The 25453-nt window shown below is 40.9% G+C and overlaps 1 protein-coding gene across 1 annotated transcript in view; it reads left to right on the forward strand.

Moving 5' to 3' along the window:
- Positions 1-23282, forward strand: part of LOC309604441 (N-acetylated-alpha-linked acidic dipeptidase 2-like) — a gene marked incomplete at both ends in the record, with an annotated part of 37102 nt that extends 13820 nt beyond the window's left edge. Inside the window, 8 exons of the mRNA XM_082337808.1 lie at positions 5248-5311; positions 7986-8053; positions 12778-12869; positions 14312-14402; positions 15911-16175; positions 19363-19444; positions 21313-21405; positions 23093-23282. Coding sequence (XP_082193934.1) covers positions 5248-5311; positions 7986-8053; positions 12778-12869; positions 14312-14402; positions 15911-16175; positions 19363-19444; positions 21313-21405; positions 23093-23282 — 945 coding nt within the window. The remainder of the gene's footprint in view (positions 1-5247; positions 5312-7985; positions 8054-12777; positions 12870-14311; positions 14403-15910; positions 16176-19362; positions 19445-21312; positions 21406-23092) is intronic.
- Between the last annotated feature and the right edge of the window lie 2171 nt (positions 23283-25453).

Consider the following 25453-nt stretch of genomic DNA (forward strand, 5'->3'; position numbering starts at 1 on the left):
TTTATTTTCTAACTTTCTGTTTGAGAAATTCCTTAGTTTCTATAAACTAAAGTCCAGATCATGTACCTGTGATCCATAAGCACACAAAGCGCTTTGTGTGGAAATTAATCCTCCTGGGCAAATGAAAGGGTAGGTAATCTAAGAGTGAATAGTTCCAAATTCCTGTGAAACTTCCAGTATTGTAGAGTCTCAGGGGCAGGACAATTGATTAATTCTGTAGTGGGATCCCTGACTATATTCCTGCCTGACAGAAGGATGTTGGGAAATTCAGAAGGAAGGTTCTGAATGTTTTTATCTTCCTTTCCCTGTTGGGCATGTTCAGTTCTTAACCCTGTAAGTGGATTTGTTCAGTCCTGGTAAGAAATACAGATCTTATAAGAGTTTTCATTGCTTTGTCTCTAAAATTCAAAATAGAAATAGAGCAGGCAGAAAACTGTCTGATGAACACATTTCTGCTGAACTATGTCAATTTATTAGTACTGAATGGTTTAACAGAAATGTGTGGTCTTGTTCTTCTGTTAGAATTTTATTTACAAGGTTATATTTAGATATGTGGATAGAGCTTTCAAAATCTATAACATAAAATATTTTAATCTTTTTGGTTTAGTTTATTGGCATGTATTTCAGTAAACCACAAAATTACATAGCAAAATGACACGTGTCAGAGGAGGGAACAAAACCAGAAATATGCTCCCAAACACCAAAGGGATTCCATTGTTCTTCTGTTAACAAAGCTGAGATTTCTGTTCCTTTGGATTTGCACTAATTCTTTTCCCCATAAACTGTCTGGCTTCCAGCTGCAATAAACTCTCTGCAGCTTACTGTTTATGGGACATTAATGAAGAAAGCATAATTTAAATTACCTTTAAAATCATTTAATGAGAGATTTTAAAGAGCTGGCATTAAAGTTTCATCCCACCTCAACTCCACTGGTAACAAAAGTATACTGTACATAAAACTTTTATTTGTGATGTCTTTGTCTATGTATCTGTGCACACGTTTAGATGTTGTCAAGAAAAAACACACAATTGTTTTAACCATGAGGAATATGAAACAATGATACTTGAAAATCAATTTCTCTTGAGCAAATCATGAATAAATTAGGAGTTCTTTTTATGTTTGATTTGTTCACATATCGCAACTGCTGTTCTGGTTTTTGTTTAATAATTTAATATCTAGTAATCTATCCTCCACTGTTTCAAGAAACAGCAGCTATACTAGATTAGAAGCCATGAGCACAATTCATATTTGAACCTCAGTGTTTTTATATTATTGTTTTCTTGCTTTATCTTGGTGGTGTGCATTCCTCCTCTTTGACACCTACATTAGATTCGGTTTCTCTAGAGACATTCTTCACAGCTTACATTTGTGTTTTCTGCAGCTGCCAGATCTGTCATCCACTAAATCTTGAGGAAGATTAACCCATGATATTCACAGTCTTCTGTGTAACAAAAAGACTCTACAACTGTGGGAACATCCTTTTGTTACATAGACAATCTCCGTTGCTTATAAATGAATGAATTTTTTTATGTTGCAAATATACTTTTGCATATATGCAAGGCCTTATGTATGCATATGCAGGCTTGCTCCCTCCCTTCATATTCTTTTGCAGAATCTCCTCTACTGTTTGTTTTAAAGATATTAATTTTGTTATGAAGTTATCAATTACCAATTCAATTTTTAGTTCACAAGAATTACAAATGATTAGTTGGGTTACAAACTGAATGAATCAAGTAACAATTACTAACCTAATTAGAATATCTATCACAAAGCCAAGACTTAGTAAAATACCACTTACTGATTAGAATATCAATTTCAAACATAATTACCAGTTTACAAAAAATTAAACAAGCGTGTGTATCTATTTAGCATGAAAGCAATGCTTGGTTGACTCAAAACAGTCAGTCAAATTCATTTTCATAGGAAATGTCAGTGCTTTGACTCATCCCTTTTGTCGTGGTTTAACCCCAGCCAGCAACTAACCACCACACAGCCGCTCGCTCACTCCCCCCCGGTGGGATGGGGGAGAGAATCGGAAGAGTAAAAGTGAGAAAACTCATGGGTTGAGATAAAGACAGTTTAATAGGTAAAGCAAAAGCCACATGCACAAGCAAAGCAAAGCAAGGAATTCATTCACTACTTCCCAGCGGCAGGCAGGTGTTCAGCCATCTCCAGGAAAGCAGGGCTCCATCACGCGTAACGGTTACTTGGGAAGACAAACGCCATCACTCCGAATGTCCCCCCCTTCCTTCTTCTTCCCCCAGCTTATATACTGAGCATGATGTCATATGGTATGGAATAGCCCTTTGGCCAGTCTGGGTCAGCTGTCCTAGCTATGCTCCCTCCCAGCTTCTTATGCACCTGGCAGAGCACAAGAAGCTAAAAAGTCCTTGACTAGTGTAAACTCTACTCAGCAAGAACCAAAACATCAGTGTCTTATCAACATTATTCTCATCCTAAATCCAAAACACAGCACTCTACCAGCTACTAAGAAGAAAATTAACTCTATCCCAGCTGAAACCAGGACAGTATCCACCCCTTATTCCATACCATTTACGTCATGCTCAGGTCCCACATTATCCAATACATCCTCATTAACCACCACCCCACTTATTCTATGGACCACTCCTGTAAAATGTCTGTAAAATGTCCATAAACATCCACAAATGTCCACATAATGTCCATTGGGTTCATTTAGTCCGTGACTGGGCTCCATCGGTGATGGTGATCACTCAGGACAGGAGAGGTGGTGTGTTGCGTGGAGTTATTGGGCAACAAAGCCAGCTCAGGTCGGGTCACTGCTGCACTTGCACTGCTTTTTGTAAGGCTTCTCCTCCATTTGTTCAGGTGGTTCCTGCTATGGTAATTCCTATAACATGCAACTCAGATCATGGGTTACAACAATTTAAAGGTATTTCCATTACAATCTCCACCCCTGGCCACTTTGGGCCAGGATTAACATTGCAATGAACTCCTCCCCTTGATCCTAGCCTGGCTAGCAACAAGGGGTTCCTGCTATAGTAATTCCCATAACATGCAACTCAAATCCTGGGTTACAACAATTTAAAGGTATTTCCATTACAATCTCCACCCCTGGCCCCTTTGGACCAGACCATTGGGTTTAACACTGCAATGGACTCCTCCCCTTGCCCCTGCTTCGGCTTGGACTTATCCACAGACTGTAGTCCCTTAGCGGTTTACCTGCTCCAAGCGGAGCCTTGTCTATGAGCCACAGTCTCTCCAGGGGTATACCTGCTGTGGCATGGATTTATCCACAGCCACAGTCACTTAGAGGTGCACCTGTTCCCACATGACCTTCTCCATGGGCCACAATGCTTTCAGAGATATACCTGCTCCAGCGTGGCCTTGCCCGCAGCCACAGTCTCTTCAGAAGTAAACTTGCTCCACCATGGCCTTACCCGCAGCCACAGTCTCTTCAGAAGTAAACTTGCTCCACCATGGCCTTACCCGCAGCCACAGTCTCTTCAGAAGTAAACTTGCTCCACCATGGCCTTACCCATGGCCACACGCTTTGAGGTGCTCCAGCATGACCTCATGCACAGCCACTGATGCTTCAAGGTGTACCTGCTGCAGCACGGACTTATCCACAGCCACAGATGCTTCGAGGTGTACCCTCTCCAGCGTGGACTTATCCTTGGGCCACAATCCCTTCAAGAAGTATACCTGCTGTGGCACAGACATAACCATGGCCACAGACTCTTCGAGACATACCTGCTCTGGTATGGGCTTATCCACGTCCACAGGCGCTTCGGGGTGTCCTGCTCCCACATGGACTCATCCACAGGTCACAGTCCCTTTGACTCGAGTTCACACTGGAGTTCCAGCCTGTCCAGTACAGCAGTGCAGAAACAGCAGCGATGCCCTGGCCATCTGCCAGCCCAGGGCATGGCCGTTGTTGTTATCAAAATGTTCCCAGGCACAGCACAGTAAGATGATAAGCAGTTCAGCAAGTAGCAAAAGCAAAAAGCAGCCACTAACGAGCACTATACTCTAATATACAGTAAGGCAAGCAAGCCCCATGGCAAGTACAGAAGCGTACTGATTAATACCTAAACAGCACTAACAACTATAAATTCAATCTAGCACATTCCAATTAAATCTGTCATTATCTCAAACCCTTCGAGTCCCATCTGGGGTGCCAAAAAGGACTGTCGTGGTTTAACCCCAGCCAGCAACTAACCACCACACAGCCGCTCGCTCACTCCCCCCCGGTGGGATGGGGGAGAGAATCGGAAGAGTAAAAGTGAGAAAACTCATGGGTTGAGATAAAGACAGTTTAATAGGTAAAGCAAAAGCCACATGCACAAGCAAAGCAAAGCAAGGAATTCATTCACTACTTCCCAGCGGCAGGCAGGTGTTCAGCCATCTCCAGGAAAGCAGGGCTCCATCACGCGTAACGGTTACTTGGGAAGACAAACGCCATCACTCCGAATGTCCCCCCCTTCCTTCTTCTTCCCCCAGCTTATATACTGAGCATGATGTCATATGGTATGGAATAGCCCTTTGGCCAGTCTGGGTCAGCTGTCCTAGCTATGCTCCCTCCCAGCTTCTTATGCACCTGGCAGAGCACAAGAAGCTAAAAAGTCCTTGACTAGTGTAAACTCTACTCAGCAAGAACCAAAACATCAGTGTCTTATCAACATTATTCTCATCCTAAATCCAAAACACAGCACTCTACCAGCTACTAAGAAGAAAATTAACTCTATCCCAGCTGAAACCAGGACACCTTTTTGAAATGGAAGAGTGTAGAAATGACAGCAATACTCGGTTTATCGGTGTTAAAACTGAATTCAGTGCTGGGAGCTCACATGAACAACTAGGGATTAAAAGCATGGAGGAATTCTGGCTGACCTGACAGTCACATGTTGCATGTTCCAAAAGCACTGCAAGTGCAGAGTTAAAACACATGTATAACCTTAATTTACCCTGTTACAATGCTGTTCAGTTATTTTCCTGTTCCATCTTGCTCCTGTGTGATGCAGCAGGCAGCAGCTACATTTTGTGGATGTTTTCCACAACAAATTAAGTCCCAGAAAGCAGGAGTGAATTTCATATGCCCAGATCGTTGACCCATCCTCAAACATGAATATAATTAGCAAGGTACCTAGTGCTACTTATCCTGACTGGGTTCTTAAAGGTAATGCTGGAAAAAACAGTGCACTTAACATGCTCTTGACTAAATGTCAGTAATAATTGAAAGTAATAATTACACTTTTACAACCCCAGGAAAATGCCAGAGTCCTCCAGGAACGCGCAGTTGCTTACATCAACACAGATTCTTCTATAGAAGGTGTGTCTTTTATTTTTAAACTCACTTTACTTCACAGATGTCAATTTTAATAGTTGCCTATGTATTATTTATTGCATCCAGAGCTGGCAAACATCAGATAGATAATGTGATGTTCAGAATAAGTGTAGAAAATACAGTATTAAGTGGAGAGAGAGAATAATTTAAATAGTCATGTTGCTTTCGTGTTGCAAACAGCACCGCCCATGAGCTGCAGCCCCCGTGTCTGAAGTCCAGAATGTCTCCTCTGGAGGAGTTTAGTATTCTGTGCTAATGAACTGAGTGGTCTGAATGTTAAATTCTCTCTTAACGCATTAGCTTTAATTTACAATTACAGTTTTAATATCTGACAGACTACTCCTTGTTCTGCTTGCAGCTCCAGCTCCTTTCCCTGTGAAATTATAATATTTTGGGACACTAATTTATTACGATCTTAAGACAATTTGTCTCAAGGCCTTAGGCTTATATTTTGTGGGGGTGGGACCCGTTTTGGTGCTTTGGGCCAGCGTGGTCACCTTTGTTCATTGCTACAAGCAGGGAGAATATGCAGGGAGTTGCATATGTATTGTGGCAGGGCTCTTCTAGAAAAATAAGCACTGAACTGTGTTTCACAAAAAACTCATCCTCCATTATCCAATTTACTATGCCCTTCAGAGTATGAGAAGGATCTGTCATACAGGAATGCTGCTTAGAAACTGGTCTTTGAATTTTTGGACCAACACTATGACCTAAATCACAAAATCCTTCTTAAATTATACTGAGCTTTATTACAGAAGGACTTCGTTTACTGTTGTCTGTGCTGAAATAATAGTCAATAGAGTCCTGTGAAGCTGTCCTGCATCATAACCTCCATTATTTAGGGCATTGCTCTTCCCATGTTAAACCAACTTATTCGAGCTTATTATGTGTGAATAAAATGGATATCACCAGGCTTATTTAAGAACTGTTTTTATTCCTGTCAGCTGAAAATTTTGTCTGTCACAAAAGGATTGGAAAGAAAGAAAAGCCAAACCCAGTTTCTAAATGCTCAGTTGGAGCTGGGGTATAGGGAGGGTTAGAGCTGTTCCTTCAATTATGCAGCCTACATGCTGTGTAAAAAGTAGAGCAGAATTTCATGCCTAGAAGATCTCACGAATGAAATAATAGCTTTACAACTGCTTCATATTCTCAGCATGGATTGTAACACATATTTTTTAGTTGGTTTGCAGCCAACATGCTGCTGCCTTAACGATTTTCTTCTAAATCATGATTAGTCAAACATGTCTCTTGCTTTATGCATTAAAGAAAATGTGAAAGTAAAACCAGTGGAGAAGAAATATGTAATAAGAACACCATATTCAGTGTACTATTTTAAGTATCTTGGACATCTTTCACCTGACTGAGCATTAAAATCCCCTGTAGAGCCATAGCATCCATGTACTCTGCCAATTATTTTGTTTATCATCATACGTTCTCCACAGCACTTCTTATGCCATGTTTTGGACAGCAAATCATTTCTATTCATTGTCGTTTAGCAAGGAAAAGAAGAATAGTGGGCCATCCTTTTGAGCATTTTTGTGACTTTTATTTCCAGTTCTCTAATACAGACTCTCCTTGGAAACATTATTAACATCATTACCTAATATTTTTTCCATCACCATAGGGTTTTCTGTAATTGTTGGTCTAGTCCTCTTGTGAGTACATGCTGTGCAAAGGATGACCCAAAGGTCTAAAGTCATATCAAAACCTAATAACTGTGTTATTTGAGAGCTTATGCTTTATAACACCAAAGCCTTCTCACCCCTCTTCCCCTCTTTGTTGTCCATATTTGAGGGCAGAGGTGTTTGCCCAGCTGCTGTCCGGTGGCTGTAATCTATAGAGAAGACTGCTTTACGCTCCTACCTGCCTCAAAAGTGGTGATTGATAGTTTCTTTTCGATGGGGCTCTTGCAGCTGTAACTGACAACTTCAGTATGAGATACTTACCCAGCTCAACATAGCCCACAGGTGGTGTGGAAACCTCATGGGTGTAAAGTGTAGAAGCCACAGCATGGTGGTAAAAGGGGAGGTTTAGGCGACAGTAAATGGAAACAGTATTCTGCATCTTTGTTGCCTGCTATTTGGGTGAGACTTAGTTCTGAAATACAAACTGCCAAATGTCTCACAAGTCAGAAGATAATCTGTCTTTCAGATACAGTCTGGAAAAACCTTGAAAAAGTCCTCTTTATGATAAGAGAAGAAGCAGCTGCACTGAAAGACTTCTTAGAACATCTTGCAGGGAATATGTCTTTCCTCCTGCACTGCTCCGGGATGCACCAACTTTATTTTTAACACCCTACAAAAAGTAGGATGTTACCATTGCCTTCCATTTAACACAAGCTTCAGGGGGAGCTTCACAAGTTCGGAGTGACAAGGGCTTATAGCTAATGAGGGATAGTTGGGCATATTTTAGAACTATGGGAAGGCTTAATTACATTACAGTGTATGTACTATAACCAATGCATCATTGTTGTGTAGTAGCAGTAGCTTATACAATGTGACCAAGTAGTCTATTTCTGTATATATACTGTGGCAAGATCTAAATTCTTGCCTTGAAGTCAAGAAGTTTGTCTAAGAAAGGACTGCAGGGTTTAATCCATTAAGAAGATAATGCCACTGGTACGTGAAGGGAAAATTTCTATGTCTTTGTTCATTTTCAGGCAACTACACATTAAGAGTTGACTGCACCCCTCTTCTCTACAAACTGGTGTACAATCTGACAAAAGAGGTATGGAATCACAGTGTCTATTATTTGTGGCTTTCTAAGAATGTAAAACTGCGAGTTCGTGGATAAAATTGGGTTATTGAATAAAATTGGATTTATCTCTGTGCTGGAAGAATCTCAATCCCACTAAAATCAATAGCAAAACATCCCGTCAATGGTACGCAGTTCAGGCTCACAGATCCTCAGTATTCTTAGAAAGGTTGAATTGTGTCCCTACGTAAATGGAATGTTATTTGCAATATATAGTAAAAATAATAATAATAAAAACAAGATAATAAAACACTTCAGCAAGATCAATTCTCTAAAATTATAAGCATTCAAGGAAATAAATTGCATTTTACATTTCCATTTCATGTGCAAAAGAGAATCTATTCTTTTTCACATTGGCTAACTACCATTTTCTCTCTGTTTGTTCCCCCTGAATCTCCTTCATATCTCACTGGGTCCCTGTAATACCGTGATAAATATTGAAGGATTGGGCAGGTTTTGTAACAGGCCAGATGTATGGATTTGCATGCTGACAAGTGGTCTAACCATGTCTCCTTTGCATTCACCTCTCAGGATGAATTATCATAAGGCTGAAAGATTGTGGTCCACTAAAGCATGAAATGTCATTGGCTGCATGAGGAGTTAACCAGATTCGGCACCTAGTGTGACCCACTGTCACTGTCCTCAGATCTGGGTTCCTCTCAATTAAGAGATGTCTCTGTCTGACTTAAGCAATGTAGGCTCCCTTTAAAGACAATGGGTAGAAGTAGGTACCTCTAGGATGAGATTCATTTGACCAAATGTGGTTGTCCACTCTTGTACATACGGAACTCTCAAACTATTTTTTTCCCCTAATGTTAATGGAGCCCAAGTGACCTGGTTCAGTGTAGAAATCTGCACTGTAACTGCCCTTGGTAGGATGACTCCAGCTATTAGTCTCCCATCCCATTAGATGCATTCATCCTGAGTTATTTTCAAATGCAGTACACTTTCTTTTAACACTGGAAATGCCATGGTTTAAATCTAGGGTGGTTTATCTATGCTATTTCCATCCTTTTTCCTCTCCTCTCCTCTCCTCTCCTCTCCTCTCCTCTCCTCTCCTCTCCTCTCCTCTCCTCTCCTCTCCTCTCCTCTCCTCTCCTCTCCGCTTCTCTCCTCTCCCCTCCCCTCCCCTCCCCTCCCCCCCCCCCTCCCCTCCCCTGGTCTACATTTTATTGTCTTATCAACTCTTTCTATCTTACTCTTTCTTCCTTGCGGGGAAAGAAGCTGTGCTTGTTCAAACGTTAGCTGTGACACTTCGCACACTGAGGCGCATTCTGTTTCACCTAAAAAAATTTCTATGTCCTGAGTGCTGCAGGGCCCTGGATAAAATAATTTACTTTCTGTCTTCAGCAAGCCACTTACCCATGGATACGTTTTCCTGCAAAAGATAAACAAAGTAAAAAAATGCTCTAGGCTAAAAATAGTACCTCACTTTTGATCTTAAGTCAACTTTTCAACTGTTGCTGGGCTTGAGTAGAAAACTTCCATTAAAATACCATATGAAATACTTGAGACTGGCTTTTTTGAAAATTTTCTTATTCAGTGGTATTTAATCTTTTAACAGTAGAAGCCCAATATAAACAATAGAAAGCATGACAACTATTCCAGAATTCCATGGTGTTTCCTTGCTAAAAAGCTGCTAGAAGTACATTATATTCATCCATATTCTTCATAGCCTCATTTGTAAAGGGGATTATTTTATGGTAGAGTTGCCAGTGAAAAGTCTGACTATTCCCAGAGCTCCTTAAAGCCACTGTTGGTACAACTTAGATATTTTTTTTCTTGTTATAGACAAAACCCACAACTACTTTTTCTTTTCTGTTGTTCCACAGAGCAGGATTCTGCAGCAACATTCTGATTCTCTGCTGTTCTCTGCTTTCTGTACACAGTCAAGGAGCACTTTCCCCAGTTTTCTTTTATCATATTTTCTCTGTCCAAAGAATCTCATCTGCAATCTTTTTTTTCTTTTTACTCATTTTTTTTCGCTATCTTGCTAAATAAATTTGAGACGCTCCTTGCCACATTTCTCTAGAGGGGTGTTTTCCTCTTTTTTTACTGCTAAACCTGGCACTGCCTCTCATCTTTTTGAAACATAAAATCATGGTTCAATTTTTAAAGTGATTCAACATTGTAGTTTTCATTTCTAAACCATCTTTAATTTACCAGTGTTCCTGTGCCACCAATGACCTTCAATGGTCCATAAATCACAGGCTGTGAAAACTTTCTCTAGAACACTATTTTGAAATTTTCTGTAAGATCACTCGTAGAGACCATTGGAATTTTGCCAAGGAAAAAGATGTTTTGATGGACCCTTGGAGAGAAGTCAGGGAAACCAAAGGGCGTTTGCTGAAGGACCACTTCTAACTAGGACACCATTTTTGTTGGCATAGAAACACATATAGAGATGACTGATAGACCCTGTAGAAATGAGGCACATCTTTCGCTCGACTCACTGCTTCTAGCGTCAGAGAATAAAATTCATTTAAGGATTCAAACATCTTTATTCTCCAGGTCTCTAAAAATTCTAGTGAATTGGATTAGAGGGAAAGAAACTAAAGCAGTAGCTAGAACAGGGAAGCTCTATTTTGCAGAGGGATCTGCCTAATTTTTATTCTTTATTTCTTCACTTACATTTAGGTAGCCTCTTATAAAGATAACCAAAGCCTACAATCTGTGGATTTGCTAATCAATTGTGTCTTTTTTACTAATCTGAAAAAAACTCTAATTTCTGTAAGAGCTAGAGGGACTATGGCAGTGTGGTTATATTCTTAGTTTTGCTATTTCAACTAAGCATTTGGGTTTGGATGACATTGGGAAGCTACATGTACACATCAACGCCTTAAGCCATTAAGTCTCTGCATATCCTGGTAGTTAGTTTCTTCAACAGGAATAAAGAGAAGGCCCGTGCACCTCAAGCGTCCTAGTTAATTCTTGGAAACAGCATAAATGGGACCAAAATGGTCGCTATGCTTTGCATTAGGCTTTTGCATAGGATGGAATTTCATTCAGGAAGCCCAGTGTGTGATTATGCATGTCCAAAAGAAAGTTATTTCTGTTCATATTAAAGAGTACAACATCCAACTCTCCGACATCCCAAGATCTCTTTGCTCTTCTTGTATTTTAGTGAGCCATTTATCAAAAAAATGTAGCGTATACATGAAGTGTCATCTTTCAAGGAGTTCTGCTTTTAAGTGTGGCCCTCAGCATACAGATGGGATGTTTAGCTGTTGAAAGTCTTTTTTGGCCCTACTCTGCTACTAGGCTTTAGACAATTGGTCACCACCAGCCAGAACCTGCAATAGTTCAACTCCAATTCCCCTGTTCTGATCATCACTTCTTACTTTGTATTTGTACTTAAAGAACTCTGCATCTTCCCTTGAGGTAGCAGTAAGCTTATGCTGATTCTAGGTTTGGATCTAAGTCAGGGCAAACAGTATGTTTTACTAGGCTCTCAGTGTTGTACGAAAAAGCTGGCCAATGGGTTTTACATAACCAGAGCTGTCAGAATAACATCTCTGCCAGAGCACGGAGTGCTTTTATTCCCATATGTCAGAGTTCAGCTTGCTCTTATTAATGTGCCATTTTCAATTTAGCCCTAGAACTTGAACAAAGTGCCCTGAAAATGACAGCAGCCAAGCAGTTACTTCACAAAGTTGTTATTTTTCTGCTAGCTGCTGACATAATCTCAGAGGTCAGAACTCCCTGGATTTTCAATTTGGAGTCTGTATATTTTTCAGTGCAGAATTTAAGTCTCAACAATACTGTGGGACCATGTATCTAGCCATGAACATGTATGCTTCGTATTTTGGAAAAAAAAAAAATCTCAATCCTCTGCACATCATAACCAATCTTACATTTAAAGGACCGTGTCTATTAAAGATTGTTTAAGTGTAGATGGAGACCAGAGCCAGATTCTTGATTTAGTTTTACCTCTGCCACAGATTTTCTAAGAGCTTTGGTCAACTAATTTTATACTCTCTCATGGTTTTCCTGGTGGTATGATGGATGTACTAATACTTACCTTTTCCATCCTGGTTACATAACTTTTAGTTTTTTTAAGGTAAGGGTGGGACCTACATTTGTACATACAGTGTCTTGCACAACGGTGCTCCAGTCTTGGTTGAGTCCCCTTGGCACTGCTGTAATACAGTTAATCACTGGGTTTGACAGTTCCTTCTAGCACAATTCTTTTGTACCCTTCCTACAGCAAAAAGCAGTCAATTTTCAGGCTCAGCCTATTGAGAAAATATTGCTGCTGTGCGAGGCAAACCTCCAGAGGGTTAGGCTGTCATCTCCCCTTGCCTGCTGAAAGGAAAGCAGCTGGGGCATCCTGGCTGCCAGAGGAGCTCCATAGTGCTATATGTGCTGTTGTGTGTGTACATACACACTGCTACAACAAGGTGGTAAGAAGTCCTACAAATCCCCAGGATCCACTTCCCCCAGAAGTGGATGAGCTCCAGTTAGCGTCCTTGAGCTTTTATCCTGCTCTTTAACCTGTCTGTAGTTGGTTCTGGAGCTGCTCTTCATGGTTGGGATCCATAAATGTATGTAACAAATGTAAATAGTGTATGTACACTTCCTTACATGCAGCAATGCTGTTGATTAATAATGACGCAGATGGTAGCTGTAAAGGTCTCCTTTGATACTGAATTGAATTAGAGGCACTTCCAATGAGATTATAATCTTTTCCTCTCCAGATTTTAAGCCCTCATGAGGGTTATGAAAATAAGTCTCTTTATGAGAGTTGGCTTGAGAAGGATCCTGCAATTGAAAATAATAGCTATCCCAGGTAAATTGTTAATCTGTTTTTTCTTTCCTAATATTTTCATCGTATCATAGCATGGCTACTCTCCAGAATTTTCCAAGATGTGCTATTGATGACAGCAATACAAAACCTTTTAGTACAAGGTGACTCTCTAGCAGTATCTTTTAAAGTAAAATAAAATAAATTTTTATGACTTTCTTTAATGATGGTGACATCTATGCCTGCTGTAAAATGAAACCTCACACTTTTTAAAGGCCTTTTATTAGCAGAAAAGCAATTTGGAAAGCAATCAAAAAAGACCAGGGTGGGGAAAGAGTTCAACGTATAGTTTAGTCACCCTACTAGATGAGATAATATCAAAATTGTTGGGATAAGCAAATGCTGAGTTGAAAGAAACTGCCTAGATTGCTAATTAAAAAGATCTTGTGATACTTACTCTTTGTTTATACAATGGATGTAAATGTAATACATTATAAATCTATATCTGAAGGTATTAAAACTTAATATTTGAAGGTATTAAAACTCCAAAACACTGTTTGAGCTTGTGACTTGTGCGGCTAAATCTTATTACAATGTGGCATGACTCACGTAAGGTAAATAGAACGGCCCCTATGTGTGATTTGACCAAAATGTTCTGCATGTATTACCTTATCTTTCAGGCCCTGGTAAGATGAGTTTCTAGATTCATTAGACTCACTGAGATTTCTGCCTTTTGAAAGAGCTACCAGATCTGGACTTTCTCAATTGATACAAATAGTTCCTTGCAGAAATTTATACTAACAGAAGAAGTTTAGCTGGGTTATTTTTCTTTTTTAGCTGAGAAACACCAATTATTCATCAGGCTAGACATATAAACCTAAAACTTAATATAAAACTTAAATAAATATTTGAAAATACTTCGACTATTTCATCTGTCTTTATTATCGTTATTTTCTTTTCCTCTGTCTTGCCACACCTACCCAGCAGATGGCAATATTTACTTGTAAGTAACAAATGCTAATTGTGTCTTCTGCAGTGGGAATTATTTATCAGTCTTTGATTCGACTGTGGAATATGCTAAGTACACAAACACATCTGTCTTTACATATATTGCTGCCCAATTCATATTAGTTTGGAAATAGATGATGAATGTTTTAAGATTGCAGAGATATATCTGATACAATTTTATGGCTCTCGTGCATAATGTGTACATTTTTTTTTTTTAAATGTGGTAGGTGTCATAAGCAGGATTGCTACCTATAAAAAAATCTTCCTAGCAATATTGGATACTGAATTAGTGTGGCGGAATAAAATCAGTTAGAGTAATTAAGCTTGCCACTCATCTAGTCTCTGATCTTACTAGTGTCCCTGATGTGCCTTCCAGAAGAACTGACCTCCATTTCTTTGAAAAATCTGCATTTTGCATAAATTACTACCATACTATAAAGTAAGTGCTGTCACTGAGATGTTGTCTTTTCTACATATAGAATAAACAAACTGGGATCAGGCAGTGATTTTGAAGCTTACTTTCAGCGACTGGGAGTTGCATCAGCCAGAGTCCGTTATACCAAGAATAGGGTAAGTCTGCCAGATTCCTTGAAGAATTTTGACAGTGCTGAGCAGTCATCTTTTAAAAGCATTTATTCATGATTAATAAAAAAGCTTCAAACAATCTTCGACTGGTTTGTAGTTCAGTCCCATTTCTTAATTTAGCAGGGAACCTAAATGTTTGGAGAATAAAACATGTTACAGTGATGTGTACGTTCTATAAGCTGTCAAGTTCACAGAAAGGTATTTATAGAATCTGATTGGAGGTGTATATTTCATTCCACCATACTATTAGTAGGCCCTTAATATACAAATCTTCCTTGATTGTGTTCAGAAATAACTACAGGGCCATGAGTGAGGACTTCGCTGGGTAAAAAACTGGCTGGATGGCCAGAGAGTGGTGGTGAATGGAGTCAAATCCAGTTGGCGGCCGGTCACGAGTGGTGTTCCCCAGGGCTCAGTGCTGGGGCCGGTCCTGTTCAATATCTTTACTGATGATCTGGATGAGGGGATCGAGTGCACCCTCAGTAAGTTTGCAGATGACACCAAGTTGGGTGGAAGTGTTGATCTGCCTGAAGGTAGGAAGGCCCTGCAGGGGGATCTGGACAGGCTGGACCGATGAGCTGAGGCCAACCGTATGAAGTTCAGTAAGGCTCAGTGCTGGGTCCTGCACTTCGGTCACAACAATCCCATGCAATGCTACAAGCTTGGGGAAGAGTGGCTGGAGAGCTGCTTGCTGGAAAAGGACCTGGGGGTGCTGCTTGACAGCTAGCTGAACATGAGAGGTGCTAGAGCGTGTCCAGAGAAGGGCAACAAAGCTGGTGAAGGGTCTGGACCACAAGTCTTATGAGGAGCGGCTGAGGGAACTGGGGTTGTTTACCTTGGAGAAGAGGAGGCTGAGGGGAGACCTTGTTGCTCTCTACAACTACCTGAAAGGAGGCTGTAGCAAGGTGGGGGTTGGTCTCTTCTCCCTAGTAACAAGCGATAGGACAAGAGGGAACGGCCTCAAGTTGTGCCAGGGGAGATTTAGACTGGATAGTAGGATCAATTTCTTCACGGAGAGAGTGGTTAGGCATTGGAACAGACTGCCCAGGGAAGCGGTGCAATCACAGTCCCTGGCAGTGTTCAAAAAACGTGTGGATGGTTTAGAGGTGGACCTGGAAGTTAGGTTAATGGTTGGACTCGATCTCAGACTTCTTTTCCAACCTTAATGATTCTATGATTCTGCTATCCAAAACCCCAACCTGTTTTCACTTTTAGTGAAGGCAATCTTTGTACAATGGAACTGAAGGCAGGTCTGTGTAGATAGAGAGAAGGAAGCCTGCTCACTTAATCTTGTGCAACAGTCCATGGATTCAGGTTGGTTTAGTTTCTTAAAATGAACACACAGAAATGGAAGGATAGTAAATTGTGTTCTGTAGCAAATAGCTTTTTTGATTTGGAAACTGTGCAAAACATCACAGTTGTTAAGTGATCCATACATCCCTCAACTGCAGTTAGAATACAGGGCACTGACAAATTTGCTTGCTCTTTTTCAGAAAGCAGACAAGTTCAGCAATTATCCTGTTTATCACACTGTGTATGAGACCTTTGAGTTAGTGGAAAAATTTTATGACCCCACCTTCAAGAAACAGCTAACAATTGCCCAGTTACGAGGCAAGTTGGTTTATGAACTTGCAGATTCCCAGGTCATTCCGTTCGACTGTAGAGATTATGGAGAAGCCTTAAAAGGATATAGCAACAGAATTTATCAATTGGCCAAGAAACATGAAGAACAGCTGAAAACTTACAAAGTATCATTTGGTAAGTAATAGCCACAACAGTATTTCTTAAGTGCATTAATTAGAATTATGCAAGGACACGATATATCTGTTGTAGCTCTGAAACTGAATTCCTTACTTTCCTGTTTCAATTCTGCCATCATAATAAAGAGCCTCCATTTTTTTTTTTCCCTAAACGTAACACAGGTTTAACACATTATAGATGTGAGGGTTATAGATGAGAGGGTTATAATAATTTTCATGCATATTACTAATTTTGGGCATTATTGCAGTGCTCATGAGCAGTTATGGACCACAATCAAATGCAGAACAAAGAGGCAGTATCAGCCTGCTTCTCCCTTTCTTGCTTAGAAAAGAAGACAAGTTAAACCTTTATGGCAACTGCCTGGAACTTGGGAGACACAGGTGCCCATTCCTCCTCAGCCAAAGACTTCATCTGACCTGGGGAAACTGGCTTACCGTCTGTCTCAGTGCCTGGATACCACTCTTAGGCAACAGAAGCACTTCTCTAACTCTTCTGCATAAATACATCCATTTGCTGAGCACTTGAACACATTGCAATGAAGCATATAAAACAGGTCGGAAGCAGCGGAGTGCTGTGGATCCCAGGCTAGGATAGCTTCCACAGTAATCTCCTTTCTCTCCCTCTCTTTCCCTTCTTTCTTTCTTTCTTCTTGCCTCATTCACCCCTTCTGTTTCTGTACCAAGAGGGATTTTCAGTCAGTCCTAATTAACTTGGTGTCTGATGGACCCATGGCTTAGAGACATAAACAAGCTTTTTGGCGATGCAGTAGTCTTTTGGGTTGTGTGAAACATTAGAAGTAAATCAAATCCTCAGTTGGGGAAAATTTAAAATGACATTTAAAACTTCACGTAATGACTTGGGTGAAAAATTCTTGACTATTTTGAAAAGCCACCCTTTTTTTGTAAAAAGGCCACTCAAGGCAGCGGAAGCCTTATGTGATGGATCATCTGGTCTGAGATTTTGCATAACATAAGTATTTATTTCAATATATTATTGCATTTACTGCAGCTTGTCTTGTAAGGAAACATCAAATCTGGCATTTCTTTTTGCAGTAGTAGAACATGTACTAAATTTTCTGTTAAATAATTTATTTTCATTGTTTGAGTTTCTTTCTCCTTTCATGTTAGAAATTGCCCAAACTACCTTCTGACCAACACATCTAGTTTTGTTCCTAGATTCTAGAAGCAATCTTTTTCTTAGCTTTTTTTCCCCAAATATCACTTAACCTTCTCCTTAATAACTTTATAGGTGTGTCACTTTGACCAGTTTTTTACAACGCATGTTTTTCAGTCTTTTCATTATTTTCATGGCTCTTCTCTGATGCCTGATCAGTTTTAAATTATTTCTTTAATAAAACAATAATTTTTAATTTTTGTTTATTCTATTGCGCCAGAGTGCATTAAAATATATAGGCAGTTTTTACAATACTGTGAAAATTAAAATTCATTTCACTCAAAATTTCCTTCAAAATAATAGGTAAAGGCTTTTATTTGCCTTTGGATTCAGATTTCAGCTGCTCTGCTGCAACAATGAGGGCTAGAAACCTTTCTTCATGAAATATGCACTTGTAGTCATATGCTATCAGAAACTAGGGTTTGCAGGGGGAAAAAAAAAGAAATGTGATATTTTCTAAAATAACCAACACTGAAAGCACTGAATAGCTAGTGAACATAAGCACAAATTCTCCTACATATTTTCAGATGACCTTTCTTTTTTTCTCTTAAGTCCCCTCCTGCTGCTTCTGAAACATAATCTGTTGCCATGATATAGCCATGATGTCAGCAGGGCAGAACTCTGCCCTCTGGCAAACTTATAACTATTGCCATGGTTGTGGACAAGTGTAAATTCTCACTCTCGCAAGGTGACGTGGGTCTGTCTATACTGTGGTCCGTAAAAAGGTTGCATACATGCATTATGTAAACTAAAGAAAAACACTAATACAAGAACAAGCAAGTGTAGGCTGGTGATGAATAAATAAGTTTGCTAGAAATAGAATTGTAAATGAGACTGCAGAACAGCTTTCAATAGGAGTCCTGGGAACAGAAAGCCTATCACACTAAATAGCGTGATAAATTTATAAACAGTGAAGGGTCATAGTTGTCAACAGAGGACTGGATTTAGGAGATGACCTAATCTTATGCTCCATATTCCTGTACAATCAAAGAGAGGATACCCTGGTTTATCTAAAGTTTTCTGAAACTTATGGGCAAAATGTACAGGTTGTAAACCTTCTTGGTAATTGAGTTGAATTTTGGTAAGGCCAGAAGCTCTTCTCCTCATAACATTCACCTTTTACTTATTGCACAAAATTTAGCTGTATAAATTGATACTTTCCGCCGGTCTGTATTAAATAAACCCTTCCACAGGAAAATCATCACAGCTGATATTGTCATTAAAAGAAAAGCCTACTGGTTCTTTAGCTAAGTTATTCCACATAGCTTGGATGTTCTGCCAGGGACAGAGCAGGAAAAAGCAACTACTTACTTACCCACCAGCCCGACTGCACATAGTCAGGCGTAACAGGCAAAATCCTGGGGTTTGAGTAGCAGCACCGTGGGATGGCACATGGGCTCATGGCAGAGACACCTCGTGTGCCGTAACTCTAGTGCATGTGTGGAGCAAGCACGGGACTTGGCTACTCCAATCTACCTTGTCTATCACTGTGTTCCATGGCAGTTGTGTCTTTTATGCCTCACCTAATACTATACAATACACATATCACACTCTTCTGTTATGATATGAATAGGACATAATGTTCCAAGAGAGAAATCCTGCTGTCCTTCCACAGCTTGCTGGAAGAGCTGGCATTTTTGATGTAAGTCAGGCTTTTTATGCCTAAACGCTGCAGTGCATCCTTTTGTTAAAAAGGAAACTGCAGAGTTCTCCGTTTGCAATGCCAGGCAGTCTTTTCCTTGCCAGGCAGAGGGAAGATGTACACTTGTGAAAGCTTTATCAAGCATTTACTTTATTGTTGGCCTCGTTGCACAAGGTCTTTGCCTATTACTGCTAGTAGAGCAGCTCTTCAAAGTCTACACTAGGGAAACTAATGAACTATGGAAAGACAACAAAATTAATGCAATTATTTAACCAAAACAAATGTAGTTTTTCTTCCACTGGGCAACTGAAGGGTATATTGGGCTCAGCAGATACTTTGAAGTTGTTCACAAAGTCCTTTCTTTTCTAGATCCTCTTTTTTCTGCTGTGGTGAACTTCTCAAAGGCTGCTGCTGAATTTCACAGGAGACTTGAACAAGTTGACAAGGAAGAGTAAGTCTGAAAAACAAAAATTATAGATAGATAGATATGTATATCTGCCTTAGGTACCCCGGGTGGCATTTCTTTCTTTCCAGTGACTACACAAGGAGTCTCTCTGGTTAGTGTAGAATAGAGCTCTTGAACTCTGAGACAGGCAATATCTGCTAAGATGAATTCTGCTTCCTGTGATGAATAGTATCAGCTGTAGAGCTTATTACTAGTATCAGCTTGTCATTAAAAATATTGTAATATATGGAAAGGCAGGTAGTGGTGAAAATTAAAGTTGGACTGAGCTCTGTATTTAGACACCTGCACTTGAGTGTTGTTTGTCATGCCAGAATTTGTACTTTCAGCACACCCCAAGGAGACAGACTGATGCTTCAGAGTATCTAAGACATAGAACCATAGAATGGTTTGCATTGGAAAGGACCTTAAAGACCATCTAGTTCCAACCACCCCCTGCCATGGTCAGGGACACCTTCCACTAGACCAGGTTGCTCAAAGTCCCATCCAACCTGGCCTTGCGGGGCATTCACAACGTCTCTGGGCAACTTGTTCCAGTGCCTCACCACCCTCATAGTGAAGAACTTCTTCCTTATATCTAGTCTGAATCTACCCTCTTTCAGTTTAAAGCCATTACCCCTTGTCCTATCATTACATGCCCTTGTAAAAAGTCCATCTCCAGCTTTCCTGTAGGCCCCCTTCAGGTACTGGAGGGCTGCAAGAAGGTCTCCCTGGAGCATTCTCTTCTCCAGGCTGAACAACCCCAACTCCCTCAGCCTTTCCTCATAGGAGAGGTGCTGCAGCCCTCTGATCATCTTCGTGGACCTCCTCTGGACTTGCTCCAACAGGTCCATGTCCTTCCTATGTTGGGGGCTCCAAAGCTGAACATAGTACTCCAGGTAGGTCTCATGAGAACAGAGTAGAAGGGGAGAATCACCTCCCTTGACCTGCTGGTCATGCTTCTTTTGATGCAGCCCAGGATACAGTTGGCCTTCTGGGCTGCAAGCGCACATTGCCAGGTTGTGTTGAGCTTCTCATCATCCAACACCCCCAAGTCCTTCTCAGAGCTGCTCTCAATCCATTCTCTGCCCAGCCTGTATTTGTGCTTGGGATTGCCCCGACCCATGTACAGGACCTTGCACTTGGCCTTGTTGAACTTCATGAGGTTCGCACGGGCCCACCTCTCAAGCCCATCAAGGTCCCTCTGGATGGCATCCCTACCCTCCAGCGTGTCAACCGCACCACACAGCTTGGTGTCGTCAGCAAACCTGCTGAGAGTGCACTGAATCCCACTGTCCATGTTGCCGACAAAGATGTTGAACAACAGCACCGGTCCCATATAATCTATATGATGCTTACAAACCTAAGGGCCCTATAGGACTCCCATCCCTCTGAGTATAGTGGCTGCAGACCAGGTAGGCACCTAGTATGGTACCAGATAGTTGTGTTTAGGCAACTAAATCCCATCCTTACTTACTATACAGACTAGAAGGGGAGCTGGGACACTTGGCTTATGGGTGGATACCAAAATCTAGGTATTGTCATCTTGACCTGAATCTCAGCCTTCCTCTCCCCTCTGTTAAGTGGGATCTTGCTAGTGCTAAGCAAGTATCTGACACTCTTAGAAAGTCTCCCATTTTATTTTTTGCATAGTATGAAATCTTGTAGTTGATTTTTCTAACACAGAAATCCTAATGCATTAATATAACATGTATTGGATATCTCCATTTGCAAAACCTCATCTTTTTGCAAACTGTAGACCATCATCTTTGTCGTTTTTTTTTTTTTCTGTCCAAAGAAGAGGAAAAGTGTTTAAATGAAACTAGGAAGTCATGTTTCCTTGTTATGTGAAATGTCTCTGTCTCCATTTTCTGCAGTCCAGTTGCAGTGCGAATCATGAACGATCAGCTGATGTTTATAGAAAGAGCTTTCATTGATCCTCTTGGCTTACCAGGAAGGAAGTTTTACCGGTGAGGCAACAAGTTTCTTGATCACCTGTCTAAGGCACCGTATTTTTGCATGTGAACCCCACCCTAACTGACCGCTCAGTTGAACTGCTGTATAGGCCTCGTATAGGAATTACAGCTCAACAGATTCTGGTTTAGGTACAATCCAGTGAGTAGCAGATGTTGTTTATAACGCCCAAGGAGAACTCCTTGGCTGCACCAGTCTTGTGGTGCCTAATTCCTCTTCTTGGGTCTGGCGCTCTGTTTTTATTGGCCATCATACTCTGACTTTTATTTGCAGGTGTGTAGTACTACTTCTGTCACGACTTGCTCTTTTAAACCTGTACAAAGTGAGGATTCAGTGGAGAATCAACTGTGTGGAAAGAAAGGAGAAACGAGAGTAGAGTAAAAGGGAGAAGAGGATGAGAACAGATCTGTAGTGAATGTCAGGTGAAGAGAGAAGTCCAGAAGAGAGAGCTTGGAGGGAGTGACCTTTGAGCACCGGATAGATAAAGGCCCAGGAGTTGTGCTGCAGAGATCCATCTGTCGCAGCTTTGGCTGCTTCTGTAGATGCTCCTAGTAGCTTAAATCATTAATTAGTTATTCTTGAAGTTTTATCTCTACAAGCATATGGGCCCAGAGAAAGACAATGTTCGGTGCACCACAATACCCTTTATAGAAACCCAGTGCATTTATTAGTAACGCTTGACGAGAAGTTAGCTTCCAGCATCATGTGTGCGAGTACCTCACTTTACTCTCTGCATCCCCCTTTTCTTAATGACTGGGTATATCTGCCGCACTGACTGATGGCCTTCACACCAAGCCAGAAGTCCCTTCGGCAGGTAGAACTGAGAATCACACTTCCATCCTCCTAGGATAAACTGTCGTTTATGCTTTTGGAAGAATGAAGTGGTTGCTTTCTACAGTTGTTCCTGTTGGGTGTAAGGTATTGTTTAGAGCGGTCTTTATTTTTTTCTTTTTTACTTACTTGCATTTATTAATGCAGTTTTAGTGTTTATTTTGATATGGGGGGCCCTCTTTCACCTCCTCTTTCACAAACGTGCTTTAATACTTCATACAAAAACCATCAATTTGAAAGCAGATCTGAAAGTATTCATTATTAAAAAAAAAAAACAGCAAAATCAACTAACAAAATTAAGTGATACTTTTGCCCAGTTCTGTTCCAATATAATCACTTCTTCTCTGAAGAATTCATGCTCTTCTGAAGAATTCTCCCACAGGTTTTTTTTCCCCCTCTTTTCACATTCCTTTCCCGCATCTGCTGACCGTCATTCAATTATTAGTTAATTTTTGAAGTTTCTGTTCCACTTCTTCTCATTGTACCCCCATAACTAGTTTTATTCCCTGTTCCAGACTGCCACGTTAGTTCAACAGATTTGTTGAGCTCCCGTTTACAAAAAATTCAACATGCTTTCATTCCTAATTAGGCAAACGCACCATCTCTTCCCAAGGAGAAGGCTACCTGTCCTAAGTCTGTGCCCCTCCCCATAGATTTTGCTGTTGGGGCTGCTTACGCCTGTCCTTTTAAAGACAGTTCCAGCTAGATTTCCTGTGTATTTAGTAAGTTCTGATCTTCACAGGATTCATAGTTGCTTTATGTAGCACATATACAGTTCCCTACAATGAACATGCACACCATTAATGGTTATTGTATTTAGTATACCTATATTTTTTCCTTCTTTCCCCACAGACATGTCATCTTTGCTCCAAGCAGTCACAACAAGTATGCTGGAGAGTCCTTCCCAGGGATCTATGATGCCGTGTTTGATATTGAAAGCAAAGCAGATCAGCGTGGAGCCTGGGAAGAAGTAAAGAGGCAGATTTCCATTGCAGCCTTCACTGTGCAGGCCGCAGCAGGGACACTGAAAGAAGTAGCATAGGATGATGGCTTCGAAAAGCTCAGTCAGACAGCAAAGTCTGAAATGCACTGTAGTCAGGCTACTGCAGTGACCCAGCCTCTCCTGCCTGCCTGCCTGCCTGAGTTTCCAACCTTCTGAATGCACGCAAGTGTACTGGTAGGGTGAGCAGGAGCTCTGTGTATCAAAGAACTCCTGAGCTAGAAATTACTGCTTCTCTGACACTGACAAAACTGTAGCTTTAAGAAGATGGAAGCAAATTTGGAGGTGGGGAGAAGGAAGAATCAGTTCCCAATTAGAGTTTTCTGAAAGATCTGCCAATTTTGAGGACCCATTATTTTGGATGTACGATTACAAAACCAGTTATTTGCCAAGCTACCTGTAAATCTTGTCTGTAGCGGTGATCAGCGGCATGCATTTCAGGAGAAAAAATATAGCACTCCTCAGCACATGCATTCTTCTTGTTCTGATCATTACTTTTATAATATAAATCATGCCAAAGGCATCTCGGTATTTTAGAATCTATTCTGCAGCACTGGTGAGTGCTCATTATACTGATTTGCTTTCTTTTCCTGAAAAAATAAAATATTGGCCCTCCTGCCGATTGCCGAAGGAGTACTAGCCATTCTTGATAATCGGAGAAAACAGCCGCTTATATGCAGCAATCCAAAAGCATTTTCTCGGGGAGCGAGTGTCCACCCCTCTGAAAGACCACGTGCACCTCCCTCCATTATTTGCACTTTGGAATATACAGATCACGGGGGATAACCAAAAGCTGACCTCCCTGCTTGGCACTGTCACTAGTCCCAAACCCATGGCAGCTTTTGTTCCTGGTTTTTCCTGGGAGATCTCTTTTGTGCAGATGTCTTCTTCCAGCTGAGGGAGATGGAGGACATTGGCGCTATTGGCATGGGGCTTGGAGTTCTTCTGTCTTCAAATAAGGCCTGAAGAAAGTTTCCCATCAGGAGCTGCATTTACAGTCAAAGAGAAACTGAAATGCATGAGAAGGGTAATTGTACAAAACTGTTTAATCCGTAAAAAAATTGATTCTTGCTTCATTTGCCTTTTAAATGTACTTCCACCTCCATGCTTTACAACTAATAAAATTGCTAGAATTTTATTAAATCACACTCCAGTTTGTGGGAGCTGATCATAACCCATTTCTTCTCTTACGTAAAATGTACTACAGTTTTTCTCACAACCATAAATTGCACCAGGCTCTGGGAATAAAATCCTTTTTGTTTTATGGGGAATAGGACAGATGTGGTACTAAAAAAGACAGAAACAGGACAATTACTAGGCTACAGAAGGAGCTGTTCTCATCTCAAATGCCTTGAATTCAGAGAAGGGAATGAGCAATTACTATAGTTCAGTCCTTCGGGAAGCTGTTTTGGGGGGTATATGCCACTAAGAGAGGCTTTCATTGGCATCATTTCCAATAATTCTCTCTGAAAGACGAAGGACTGTGTACCTATGGATGTTGTGCTCATAATTTACTGTTAAATTGCTTTTCACAAATCAAGCCTTAGGCACACGAGGAGGAAATTATACTTCTGCAGTCCGTGCTTCACCTGTTCTGCTGGAAAAAGTAGTGCTTAACCGACCTTGTCCGCACGCACCCAGGAGACGGGAGCAGTCAATGCTGGGGATGCCAGAACAGCGACTACATTTTTGTTGTTCTCTTTACTTCTGCCTAACTGGGGCCACTCACAGTTACGAAGCTGCTCATCTCCACAGCTGTAGCTTAAGGGGTTGCTGAAGGACGCGATACCCTGTGAACGCTGACCGGTGCCTACTGCTCTGTTTTTTCTTCCCTTTTCCTGCATCGCCCGCTCTTCCTGCTCCATCATAGCCTGATGTTAGCTGCAATGGGCGGTAACTGAGGAAGGGTTAGGATATCTGGATGGTGGAAAAAAAGCCATTGCTGCCTCTTCCTTGCAAACAGCAGCCACCTTTGGATCTGTCAGTGGCCGCTGCTGTAGGATCTTCAGAGGATGAGGCAAACAAGGATTTTCCACATAAAAAGGACGTATCTGACAAAGCGTGCTTCCTCCTTCATTTGCAGAAATCTCTTTAACAGTACAAACCAGTGAACAAATGTTTCACCAGTAAACAGACTTTTTCAGTGGTGGTTAGCCTTTGAAGTTCTGTGCCGTTGCCTTGCTGCTGCAAAAGAACGTATTATCATCTCTTCT

The sequence above is a fragment of the Platalea leucorodia genome (genome assembly GCF_965183815.1).
Source record: "Platalea leucorodia genome assembly, chromosome: 2".
Lineage (NCBI taxonomy): Eukaryota > Metazoa > Chordata > Aves > Pelecaniformes > Threskiornithidae > Platalea > Platalea leucorodia.